Raw genomic sequence first — 13,310 nt, 5'->3', positions numbered from 1 at the left:
CGTTTAGCCCCTTGTGCGAGCAATTCTCTTCCCTACAATTTTATTTTGTTTGATTTGGCATTCTTTGTTTCCATTTTGCGTTGTAAACCGCGAATTTCGCAGCTGCAGGAAAAAAAAACAGATGCCGCATTAAGTCCTCCCTGAGCTTGCGCGAACTCACGCACACTGTATACGTGGCGCAGCTGCGAAACAAACATGTTTCCATCCAAACTCGGAGGCGATTGTGCAGCAAGGGTCAATTTCTGCAGTCAGTGTGCTATTGCCGTGGGTATACAGCACGAGGACATATACCTTGCAGTGAACAGTGTAACTTGCTATAGGATGCAAAAAGAAAAAAGAAATCAAGAGCAGGGCAGGAATGAGTGTCACTCACAAGTAAATTTATTCACAGCGGACAGGTTCACTATTATAGGATGGAGGCCAGCGTGCGCAAATTGGTTTGCTCGCACCGCAATCATACCACGGAGATGAACTCGCAGAAATGTGCATGGCCATACTAACATGCAGTCAAAGAAACAAGTTCAGTGCTTGGCATTGCCACCGACGAGTCACTGATACAAATGACGGCTTTTTTTTTTTTTTTTAGCGTAAGATGCTGCGTTTAAATCACGTGCCTGAGCATATTTACTTCCGCGGACGATTCGGATGTTAGAAAGACGATTCACACATATAAGAACCACAGCGCGTCGACATATGCGTAGCGAGCTTATTCTTGCGGAAAGCTCGTATGCTCCTTTTGCCCTGTCATTCATGAATGGGCCTGTTTGGCGTACTGTAAGTTAGCGTAATTTCGTACAGCTCTCACTGAAATATGTGAGAATAAACTAACGAGCTCCTGTTGCGCCGAGCAGACATTAGATACCTTGTACCTGCTGGCCACTTTATTCAATTTGTTCGCCACTTTAGCCACATTAGGGACAAGCTGCGGCCTTTCTTGCACTAGCGGCTTGGTTTTCTGCACGCCCGTAATTGTTTTTTAAAGTGTGTTTAGGCTACTGCAGCCAGGAAAAAGCAAGTATACCTGGCTGAGCGTAGCCGTGCGACCTGATGATTAAAGCTTTCTTTCCACTCAAGTACTGTGCGTGCACGTCCCTATATCCTCTCTCTCTCTCTCCCTTATACTCTTCCCCTTCTCCCTTCCTCCAGGGTAAGGTAGCCAGACGGGCTCTTGACTGGTTCCTTCCGTCTCTCTCTTTCTCTCTCTCTCTCTCTCTAGTGTGGGCGGAATCAAACGTCAAAGGAAGGAGGTCGAGAAATAGACGGAAAGACAGGGAGGTTAGGCAGTTCTCAGACCGGCTGGCTACCCTGTTTAGAAGAGTTTTTTGCTGGGCTAATTGGTGCATGGCTATGCTTTAGGACGAGTTGCGTTTAAGGCAGAGCGAACACAGGTAGAAAACAGGCGGACAAAAAGAGCGCAAGTGCGTAAAAAGTGCGCTCTTTTCGTCTACCTGTGCAGCGACGGAAATCGCTACGTCGCTGATTGAAAATCGTGCCGTGTGTAACAGCTTTTAGGCTCAAATCTAAAAACTGCAATTCGTCATTTTTTGGAAAGCTCACGACTAAGCTTCCTAAGAAAGCGTGCCCTGTTTTTTTTTTCTGGTTTTTTTTTTTCGCATTCTCTTACATCCGAAATGAGCATGAAACAACTGTAGCCCAGCAGAAAGCCGGGACCACGTCACTCTTTCGCTTATGGCCCAAGGAGAAAGACTAGATTTTAATGAAAAGAAAGGAGCAGAGGTCGGCCTGCAGAGCGTGTCTCTAGTCTGCTACTCTTCACTGGTAAAAGGGGAAGTGGGAAATACAGGGAAAGGTAGGTGGTGGGTGATTACGTTATGGTACAGTGAGCTACTATATACACGTTGTCCAATATGCGGATGCGCACTGTGGAAGCAATACACGCAAGAGTAATCTTGTTCAAAGAAAAAGTAATCTTGTCACGAACAGTTATTGCGCAAACAGATTTCGCACTCACTGCACGCCTCACAGGTTCTAGAGGCGATCGTCTAAACCAGTCTCACTTAGAAAGTTCAAAAGTGACTTTATGGCACGTTCGGCACAGTCAACTCTTCTACATGCGCCCAAAAGCTTTTCTTCCGAAAAGGGGCGGGAGTCCAAGAATTCAACTCTAGACGTGAGTGTTTTTCGTTCGGCCGCATATTGAGGGCACACGCAAAGTACGGCAGCTATTGTCTCGGGAGTGTGACAGACGCTACAGTCAGGGCCCCGTGCTTGTCCAGTCTTGTGAAGGTATCGGTGAGTGTATGCCACACCCAGCCATAATCGATGAATGAGTGTTTCCTTGCCTCTCCACAACCGAAGTGGAAGCCGGAATCGTAAACCAGCGTCAAGTCTATGGAGGCGCTCTTGCTGATGTTCGGGGTTGTCCCAATGTCTCGCCATAGAAGTTAGGATGGATAGTTGGGCGTGTTGGTTAAGCATGATCTGAAGTGAAGGCGCTAAAATGACGGAGGACAAAGAAGAAACACACATCGCGCCCTGTGTGTGTGTGTGTGTTTCTTCTTTGTCCACCGTCATTTTAGCGCCTTCACTTCAGATCATGCCATAGAAGTTTTGGTGGAGTTATGGCCCAAACATAAAACATCCCACGGCGAAAGAGGAGTCGGCGACGAACGCGTGAATGCACTAAACTCTCCTTTTGTCGCACAACGTACGTCACAACAACGTCGCTTCACATGAGCGCGCACCGCCATAGTTTCGTATTCGTGCAAGCGCGTCTGCTATAGAAACTTCTGGGAAGCTAGAAGCGTCCCCGTCAGTGTGGAAAGCGGGAGACGAAAAAAAATAGAACGATAAGTCGCTGACGCCGTTCTTGCTAGGGTAGAGGAAGCGGAAGGTGCCTATCCTGCCGCATCGAACATCATAGCTGCCTCGTTCAAGACGAACACCCGAGCTGCCCTGAAGAAGAAGAAGATGTAGCGCCTTTAGCCATCGGTAACCCAACTTTTCCACGTCATTTCCCCGTCCCACGTTCTGAATAAACCTAACGCGTACGTTAGCGCGGTCATCTGCCGAGAAGCGGTGAGTTGAGCGTTTTCCCCCATGGCGACGGTGCGCGCGAAAACTGGCGCGTCGTCTCGAGTGGGTGGGCGGGAAATTGAGATGCAAGTTGGTGCGTTGTTCAGCCTTCCAGTCGGGGTCGTTAAGCGCTCGCTGCAGTGTCATGCGCGAACTTGCTTCGGAAGCGCTTGAGCGAGGGACGGTGTGCTACACGGAGACGGCGGCGAATCGCATTTACGTGACGGGCGCGGAAACGAGACCCGGTGCTTTACCGGCGGGCTAATCTACGCACTGCCGTCACTGGATGTGCTTAGAGAAAACAAATTACTTCCTCCTGATATCACTGTTTCGTTTATTATTCTGTGTATCTTTGGGGAAAGACCGGCAAATCGTTTGCTTTCCAACGTTTTCCGATCCGAACACAATAAATCGGCCCGTGAATCAATTAATTAGCCAAAATATTATCCTGCAAGCTGAACAGCTGCTGAATTTATTTAATAAATATTTTTGTTGAATCTAATCACACTCCGGGCAGGAAAAACAATAATGACCGACGCGAGAAGTGGCGTACTATGTACACAAAGGTCTCCTCAATTTAAAAAAATTGTATATGGTAGCCGTGGTGAACAACCTAACTACAAAAGTGGGCCGCTGACGCTTTAAGGTAAGTCCTAAACAACTGAGCAATTACGGATGATTACTAACGAATGCGTTGCGTCCTGCATGGCCTATTTCTTAAGTACATATAGCTTAGCTGCGGTGTACTATATCTCGGAAGTGCGGCTGAAATGTTCTTGAACTTGTTAAAGCTTGTTGTGTATCTTCTACATTTTTCGGTACAGTACAGGGTGCTCCAATCAATATGAGAAGGAAGGGGGGACGAAGTTTTCATTCAAAGCCGATTTTCTTCATTTGTCGGGCTCTGCAATAAGAAAAGTTCGGTGCAGCATGTTCTTCAATGGTAGAATACGTCTCATAGATCAGTAACATTATTGTTCCATGAAAGAGACTATCCGCGGTTATAACGCAGATAGCGCATTCCGTACACTACGCGTTATGAACTGCATGTCAACTACCCATGAATGAGTTCAAATTTTCATGCTTATTTCTTGCTTTCAACAAACTATCAGGACTTGCTCTGCAGATTGTAGTGTGTATTGCTACGTAACAATGTGCTCGTCTGAATTTTCCGCGGACTATGGATAAGCGTGATCAGACTTTACATGAAATTTATTTTAGCACTCTCTGAGCCAGCCTTTGTTTTTCTGTGCATTACTCTGTTACGTGATATGGAGCAGCTGGGAGCAATGATGAAGTCATCTCTATATGCAATTAATAATAAAAATATAGCGCGTCACAAAGTTTTCGATGCGTACATCACAGGCATCGTCATGTCTACTCCACAGCAGTAGCCGCAATGAAAAGGCGATTTGAGTGCTGCGTGCTTTTGTGGGCAGGAGAGTACACAACGAACAAAGCAATATTATTAACTTGCAGATGTGGCAGTGTTTGGGGTTTTTTTTTTTTTTGTCGCCGTCGTTATATTGCAGCAGTACGCACGTTTTGGCTAACCGGGACAGAGTGTCCGGCTTCATCCATGGTGACAAACGCTCTCATACACAAGCACAGGGCGCTTCACGGAACTTGAGCCAAACTATAGAAATATGCAAATGCAACGTAGCGGGAGTGAACCAAGGCAGTCTTATTTGCTGTCGCTCAGATTATTCTTCTTGTATTCCACCTAATAATATTATTAGTCTTAATTAATTAATGCACTTCTAAATCATTATAATTCGTTGAAAGGTGTCGAAGAGAAAATTGTAGAGCACCATGAGAAACTCCCTATACAGCTTTCCGTTGCTCAATACGTGCTGCATGAAAGTGTTTGTGCGAGCGTGAACGAAGCTCGCGAATACACGCTAACTTGCCTCGAGCGCGGCCAATCGCGCGGCAATATGACGGGATACTGACGGGAAATGCTCGGAATACTAGACGCAAAGTATGACGCTATGGTGGCTCTTCATCCAGCGGGGTATAGTGATAAGCAGCAAATAACGTTTTCTGAACTTCATCCTTCTGGCGTCAACCGACCTTGTGGATTGTTGTATTAGCGTTTCTGTAGCTTATGTTTTACTCCCGGGTGTTCTTATGCCAGTATTGTCAAATGCATGCAAGACGAACTTTCGCGCCTTGGAGAGCATACAAGGTCAAGCCCTACGCACGTGTTTAGGGCTGCCTAGGTGCACCTCAACAGCAGCGACAATCGCCATCGCAGGAGACCATACAATCCAGACACATGTAGCTGTCGACTCTCTCAGAGCGCACATTCGCCATCTGTCAAGGATCCCCGACCATCATTTGGCCTCCCTACCAGCCGAGAGACCTCAAGCGACCTTTTCACGAGTTATTAGCGCTCATCATGAGTACATACCGGCATCATTTACACCGGCGGCGAAGCCTTCCTCTCCCCTGTGGTGCCTGCGACAGCCTCAAGTGAATTTTGCTATTCCTGGAATCACAAAAAAATCCAATCATCCATCGCCGGCTCTGAAGCAACTTACGCTCACATTACTGCACCAGACGTATCATGACCGCATACATATATATATTTTTTTTTATTTACAAAGTACCTACATCGCCACAAAGGCATTACGTAGGGGGGAACAAAATACAACCAGTAATACAGAGAAGCTTTCGGACAGATATACTGACAAACAGAATCACTACAATAACTGTTAGAGAAAGGCGTACAAGTAACGTGAAACAAGCAGGTTCCAAGATATATAACACATACATTTGTTTTACAAGAGCGCCGTCACAGCATTGAATAGAATAGTTCGTTATTTGACACATTTACTATATGATTTGATAAACTGTTCCATTGTCTAATTGTTTTGGGGAAAAAAGAGTAGTAAAAAGTGTTTGTTCTGCAGTTATAGGCTGAGATCTTTTTGTTGTTATCACAGCGACTCGATATATAATCTGGTTCCAGGAGATAGTTATAGCGATTAATACCTGTCTGATTATTATATATTCGGTGCAATAGTTTAAGCCTTAACTTCTGCCTACGCATATGTAGTAGATCCCATCCTAAAGTGGCCTTCATTTCGGAAATGCTAGAGTACGGGCTGTAATTATTGCAAACAAACCTTGCTGCTTGGTTCTGTAGTTTTTCCAGTCTATTGATGAGGTAATCTTGATAGGGATCCCATATTACACAAGCATAATCAAGTATTGTTCTAACATGTAAGAAGTATAAAGTTTCTTTAACTTCGCGTGTTGCCTGTTTAAAATTTCTGCGAATAAAATGTAACATCCTGCTAGCTTTTGCTATGACAGTGTCAATCTGTTTATGCCAAGTGAGTGATTCGGTAAAATAGACTCCTAAATACTTATATTCCGACTGTACGTCGATAAGCGTGCCATTGATGTTATATCGTTGCTGAAATTTGGATAATTTTTTGGAAAAACTTACGCTACTGCACTTTTTTATATTTAAGTTCATGTTCCATTTTTTACACCAGATCGCTACCTTATCTAAATCTGTTTGCAATGTATCTATGTCATCTTCAGTGGTAATTTCTCTGTAAATCACACAGTCATCAGCAAATAGTTTTATGGGTGATGTAATTAGTTCGACAATGTCATTTATGTAGATTAAAAATAGCAAGGGCCCCAGTACGCTTCCCTGAGGAACGCCCGAAGAAACAGTTATTGGTGAAGATGCAACGTTGTTTAAGACAACAGACTGGGTTCTTCCGTTTAGGTAGTTGCGTATCCAATTTTGAACGTTTTCGTTTATATATAATGCAGCGAGCTTTACATCTAGGAGCTTATGGGACACAATATCGAAAGCTTTTTGAAAATCAATAAAAACGGCGTCTACCTGACTATTGTTATCAATGGTTTTAGATAACAAGTGCTGGAATTCTATTAGTTGTGTGTTGCAGGAATAGCCTTTTCGGAATCAGTGCTGGGAAGGTGTAAAAAAAGCGTTTGAGTCAAGGAATGCAGATATGTTACTATATAAAATGTGTTCGAATATTTTGCAACATATTGACGTTAGTGAAATCGGCCTATAGTTTTCTGTGAGTTTTCTGTCGCCCGATTTAAAAACAGGTGTCACGCTTGCCGTTTTCCAATCTTGGGGAATGAGGCCTGTTTCAAGGGAAAGCTTATAAATGATCGTTAAATACGGAGAAATGATACCATGACACTCTTTAAGGACTACTGGCGATATTCCATCAGGTCCAATTGCTTTTGTGTCATCTAAATGCCGTAATAAAGAGTCGACGCCACTAACATCAAATTCAATATCTGGCATCATATCGCCTCGATTGGCGTTGTTCAAAAGCGAAGTCTCCCCAGCAGGTAATAGCGAAAACACAGATTGGAAGTACTTGTTGAAGCATTCCGCCCTCTGATAGTCCGACGTCACGGTTTTGCCGTCAACAGTTAAAGATGGTATCGATATGTCTTCTTTTCGATTTTGTTTTACATATTTCCAAAAAGATTTTGGGTTTTCTCTCAAGTCCTTGTTTAATTTAACAAAGAAGGTATCTTTGGCAGCCTTAATTGTTGCTTTCAATAGCTTATTTATCTCTTGCAAGCGTTTCTGATTTGCCAGACTGGTGTCGGCAGAAAATGTTTTATACGTTTGTCTTGCTTTCCTTACAAGTTTACGTATTTCTACGTTAAACCAAGGTTTTTGTTTTTTTCGTTGCCGCAGGTACCTGCATGGAACATGACTTTCGACTAGTTCAAGTATTTTGTCCCGAAATGCTGACCACAAAGTTAACGGACAGCGTGCATTTGACATATATTGGAAAGTAGGAAAGAAATTTTCAAGTTCGGTCCTGATAGCAGCATAGTCTCCTCTGTCGTAGCTGTACACTTTTCTTTGCGGAATTTGCGCCATCCGTACTCGCTGTATGTTAAGCTCTATGACAACTGCCCTGTGGTCACTAATACCTGGGCAAACAGTAACTTTTGATATTATGTTCGGCTCATTGCAAAGTACTAAGTCTAGAATTGCATTTTCTCGCGTAGGTTCCAGTACGTACTGCTGCAATCCATTTAATCCGAGCAGTTCTTCGAACTCTGTGTAAATGCGGGACCTATTGCCAGCCACACATCCAGCATTCCAGTTGAAGTCAGGCAAATTGAAATCCCCCCCTAGAAGTACGCTATTAGGCAGGAGAGAGAGCATCTCAGACAGCAATCCGAATGAGCCGCTGCTGCCGGGTGGACGGTAGAATGTCCCGTAGACTACATTGTTTCCATTAGGCAATTTCACAAGGCACCAGACAGACTCAGAATCGTTTTCAAATAAAATTTGTGTACTTGACAATGCATTTGATATCAAAAGGAATACTCCCCCGCCTTGTCCATGCCTATCTTTCCGATAGACAGTAAAACCAGGCGGAAAGATTTCTACATCAGGTATATCCTTGTTTAACCATGATTCGGTGCCCATCACAATCTGAGGGTTAACAGTGGCTACTAAAGACATGAAGTTATCGACTTTGTTCCTTATGCTGCGACAATTCACAAGCAGGACAGAGAGCCGTTCAGGCTGCGAGCAACGTGCTGAGTTATCTTTCGGAGGAACGGAATTCGGAATGCGTCATTTGCCTCTGTCCAGTCGCGCATGCGCCTGAAGTGGAACTGGCATCCGCATATCGCTATCCCAAACAAACGTTTGCCCATTGATGATCAATTTATCATAACTCAAGCGAACACGATTTTCTTTGTTCTCTCTTTTTTCTTTCGCATAATTCCAAAGCTGACGTCTTTTTTCTTGTACGGCTCGGCTGAAATCTTCAGAGATGCTGTACGAAGTGCCTTTTAGTCTGCAAGCGTTTTTAAAGACATTTTCTCTAGCCTTCCACCTTGAAAAGCATGCTACTATGGGCCGGTTTTTGCCTTCTCTGAAAACGCCTACGCGATGAGCCCGTTCAACCGAAATATCATCAAGTTTCATCACATCTTTGCATATTCCACTTATTAGTTTTTCAGACGCCTCCCACGTCTCGTTATGCTCCCTGTCAGGCAACCCGAAAAAGACCAGATTCTGTCTACGGCTTCTATTCTCCAAGTCGTCTAGTTTAGCCATAAATTTATCTTCCATTTTTTCCACCCGAGCAATACGACTTTCTACATTGTTTGTCTTCTCTATTAAGCCCGTAATTTTGGATTCTAATTCACATTGTCTTGTTGTAATTTCCGTTAACTTCGCAAGCACAGTTTCCTGGCCTGTTTTCATTTCTAAGAGAATCCTTTCAATGTTTGTCATTTGGTCACGTTCAACTGCATTCATGGGCCCTGGATTTAGTTCTACATCCCCCGATAGGAGCAGTAAGATTTGGGAAAGCGTCAGGCAGCCGTCGTAGAGAGAGAATAGTAGAGCATCAACGAAGCACAGGCTGGCATGTTCAAGACACTCAATCATTTGTCGCTTGCTAATGGGGCACGACACTCTTAAAAGCATAACATTGCTAGAGCGATAACACTTAGTTCCATTTAGGTAACTGACCTGGTACATGAAGAAGCGTGAGTTTGTGCCGAAAAGAGCGTCGTGCCCCAGTCGCTCTAGGCTTGGCTGGTCCTTTATATGGCCAGCGCGCAGCGGAACCGGAAAGGTTCCCCGATGCGCAGATTCCACTTCGGTGCGTCGGAGATCGTACACGATTTCCAGCAAATAATCTTGCGGACCGTGTAAGACATGAGCAGATGATTGCAGATCCGTTGTAGCAGCATCTGGCCAAGGTTCGGTGAAGCCATGTTCCACCGCGAAGTCGGCGTTCGCCACGACAGCGAAGAATCCGAGCAGCACCTGGTACATGAAGAAGCGTGAGTTTGTGCCGAAAAGAGCGTCGTGCCCCAGTCGCTCTAGGCTTGGCTGGTCCTTTATATGGCCAGCGCGCAGCGGAACCGGAAAGGTTCCCCGATGCGCAGATTCCACTTCGGTGCGTCGGAGATCGTACACGATTTCCAGCAAATAATCTTGCGGACCGTGTAAGACATGAGCAGATGATTGCAGATCCGTTGTAGCAGCATCTGGCCAAGGTTCGGTGAAGCCATGTTCCACCGCGAAGTCGGCGTTCGCCACGACAGCGAAGAATCCGAGCAGCACCTGGGACATGAAGAAGCGTGAGTTTGTGCCGAAAAGAGCGTCGTGCCCGATGGTTCCACCGATGGTTCCACCGATGGTTCCACCGATATATACCGATGGTTCCACCTCACCTACCAGCTCAACTGCCGCATTCGTCGTTCCAGCCAAGAACGTTACAGTTAAATTCAAATTGTCGCACACGACTACATCTACATCGGCAGAACTTGCAGCTCTCCATGCCGCTATGATGTACATCACCGAAGAGCCTACAGAGAAATGGGTCGTATTTTGTGACTCAAAGGCAGCCCTTCACAGCATCAAGTCCGCATTACGTCACAGAACCTACGAGCAAATGACATCTGAAATCAGGGAACTGCACCACCATGCTCTGGAAAGTGGACACCACATTATATTTCAGTGGATTCCTGCTCACTGTGGCATCGTCGGCAACAACCTAGCTGACAAGGCTGCCCGGTGTGCCCACGAAGATACCAAGACGCGTCCAACACCTTTGGCGAGGTCGGACGCTGCCAGAGAACTTCGCCAACTTGCGCGTAAGAAATCCCAAGATCTCTGGATTTCAAGTGGCCTAAATTGCAGATTACGTAAACTGGACCCCACGCTACGGCTACAACTGCCATCTAGCCTTCCCCGCGGCGAAGCAACCTTGTTGTGTCGCTTGTGGCTGGGAGTGGCGTTCACGAACGCATACTCCTACCGTATGGGAATGGCCGAGAGCCCGATGTGCGACTCCTGTGGGTGCGAGGAGACCATCGAGCACCTATTGTGTACCTGCCCTCGCTACGATGTCCAACGCCTCTCTCTGCGGGCAACTTTACGCAGACTGGACTCGAGATGTTTCACCGAGTCAAAGATACTCGGACCGTGGCCACACCCGTCACTGGCTCGAAAAGCGATTCGTGCACTAGTGCGGTACTTGAAGTGCACGGGCTTAACAGACCGTTTATAGTGTCCTTGCGTATGGTGTCGCTCCCACACGTACTCAGTGCTTCCTCTCTCCCTTTCTTCCTCTTTCTATTCCCCTTTCCCCCACCCCCAGTGTAGGGTAGCAAACCGGATGCTGTTCTGGTTGACCTCCCTGCCTTTCCTACCCTTGTTTTCTCTCTCTCTCTCTCTCGCCCCTGCTTTTTGCCATTTGTTGGTGAGAACAGTACAAACAATCAGAAACGTTCACCTTGCAAAAAAAAAAGAAATCATATTCGAACATTACCGAGAATTAGCGACACGCGCACTGTGATGCTGCTTGATATATTTACCAACCGGAATCCTGCAATCCAATGAATTTGTCGCGAATGCCAAATGTTCGACTCACCTTATGCAAACATTTCGTAGCTGGCATGCTACTCAATTGAAACGTAAAAGACAGTGAAGGACGCTGCAGGGTGCTTTGCCAATTCGATCAATGCCAATTTGTAGAATACTTATTCCGCTGCCTGGTGTAGCTTTTCTGGGGTAGCTTTTCTGTTGCTAGGAGGTACAGCGGCTGAACGACTGTAGTGTTAGGTATTCCTCTGGTAGTCTGAGCATGAAACTGTACAGTTTCTTCTGACACTGCGGCCAACAAAATCCTCGACTTCTGCAAGTTCAAATCAAATGCGGCATAGTGCTGCGACGCGTAATGTAATAAATGGGCCCGAGAGCGGATCGGGAGATGACACAAGTCAGAAACCTTTCTTCTTTTTTTTATGTGATTATTCGCATTAAACCACACGTGCTGTTGGGTAACAGACTCGCAAGGCGCGTGCTGTTGAATATTTTCGCAAGAAGCGAAATACCGCGCAACTGCGGCTACCGCCACATTAATTAACGGCCGAGCTGCGGCCACGAAAGAAGATTGCAAAGGCGAATAATTTAGGTTGCGTGAACGAAGTTCGCATCACGCGAGCCCCCGCGAAATGAGATAAAAAGAAAAAAAATGGAAGCGTGCCGCTCCATCTCTGTAGGCACGCCATTTGGGAGTACGCTGCTCTTTCCGCGATGAAGTCATAGCCCTTCTCGTTAAATAGATGTGGCTGCAATTTGGCGGCTAATTTTCGTCGGTTCGCACTTTTTTTTTTACACCTTCAGACTGGTCTGTAGGCGCATGCGCAGCTTGGCTCTTAGTGGTTCATTGAATATTCCTCTTTCACATCATGCATCAGAGCTACTCTCGTTCGTCCGCATCAGGGTATGAATTCGCTTGGTCTTATGTAAGCTCTGACAGTGATTGATCAGTGCCATGGAGAGCTATCTCCATATCTTATCACGTCGGCTGCTGTTCGCTTGGTCTTATGTAAGCTCTGACAGTGATTGATCAGCGCCGTGGAGAGCTATGTCTTTATCTTGTCACGTCGGCTGCTATTCGGTTGGTCTTATGTAAGCTCTGACCGTGATTGAGCAACGCCGCGGAGAGCTACCTCCATATCTTAACACGTCGGCTGCCGTTCGCTTCGTCTTATGTAACCTGTGACAGTAATTCATCAACGCCGTGGAGAGGTATCTTATCTTATCGCGTCGGTTGCTGTCGACAGTGACGAGCGTGCAGGTTCCGGTAAATCGAGAAACTGCTTGTCAATAAAATAGGACGCATGCAAACATTAGCCGCTAGGTTTGTATATTCAGATTACGAAAGGCAATCTAGTGTCTCAGGTCTGGTCGCAAGGGCAAACCTAAAGTCCCTCTCGCTGAAAAGAGTAATTTTTCGATTAAAACTTATTTATCAGTTATACCATGGTCATTTCCAGATAACACGTTCTCATTACCTGCATGATACTCCTAGAAGCTCAACCAGACTCAATCATTCTAAGACAATCCATCTACCCCCAAGTCATGTTGACGTTCACAAACACTCCCTTTTTCCGTCGGCCATTTCACAGTGGGACAAGTTAACAAATGATATTGTATGTTACAATGGCATCTACGCTTTTATGAACCTCATTTTTTTTAACTCACCGTGGTTGCTTAGGGCCTACGGTGTCAGGCTGCTGAGCAGGATCGAATCCCGCATTTCGATGGGGGCGAAATGCGGAAACACCCGTGTACTTAGATTTAGGTGCACATTAAAGGACCCCCAGTGGTCCAAGTTTCCGCAGTGCCCAACTACGGCGTGCCTCATAATCAGATGGATGTTCTGGCATGCAAAACCTCATAATTAAATTTTTTTATTGTCCTCATTCAG

The 13,310-nt window shown here is 45.6% G+C and overlaps 1 protein-coding gene and 1 long non-coding RNA gene across 2 annotated transcripts in view; one reads left to right on the top strand and one right to left on the bottom strand.

Annotated features, from left to right (window-relative positions):
• LOC140219506 (uncharacterized) overlaps positions 1-13,310 on the top strand; it is a 78,480-nt gene that overhangs the window by 44,320 nt on the left and 20,850 nt on the right. The window lies entirely within an intron of this gene.
• LOC126533804 (uncharacterized) lies at positions 8,565-10,151 on the bottom strand. The gene has a single exon (XM_050181006.3). The coding sequence runs from the start codon at positions 9,860-9,862 to the stop codon at positions 8,645-8,647; it is 1,218 nt and encodes a 405-aa protein (XP_050036963.1). The 5' UTR covers positions 9,863-10,151; the 3' UTR covers positions 8,565-8,644.

Source organism: Dermacentor andersoni, chromosome 7 (genome assembly GCF_023375885.2).
Source record: "Dermacentor andersoni chromosome 7, qqDerAnde1_hic_scaffold, whole genome shotgun sequence".
Classification (NCBI taxonomy): domain Eukaryota; kingdom Metazoa; phylum Arthropoda; class Arachnida; order Ixodida; family Ixodidae; genus Dermacentor; species Dermacentor andersoni.
The sequence above is the reverse complement of the archived record's forward strand: the minus strand, read 5'-3'. Positions and strand labels throughout refer to the sequence as shown.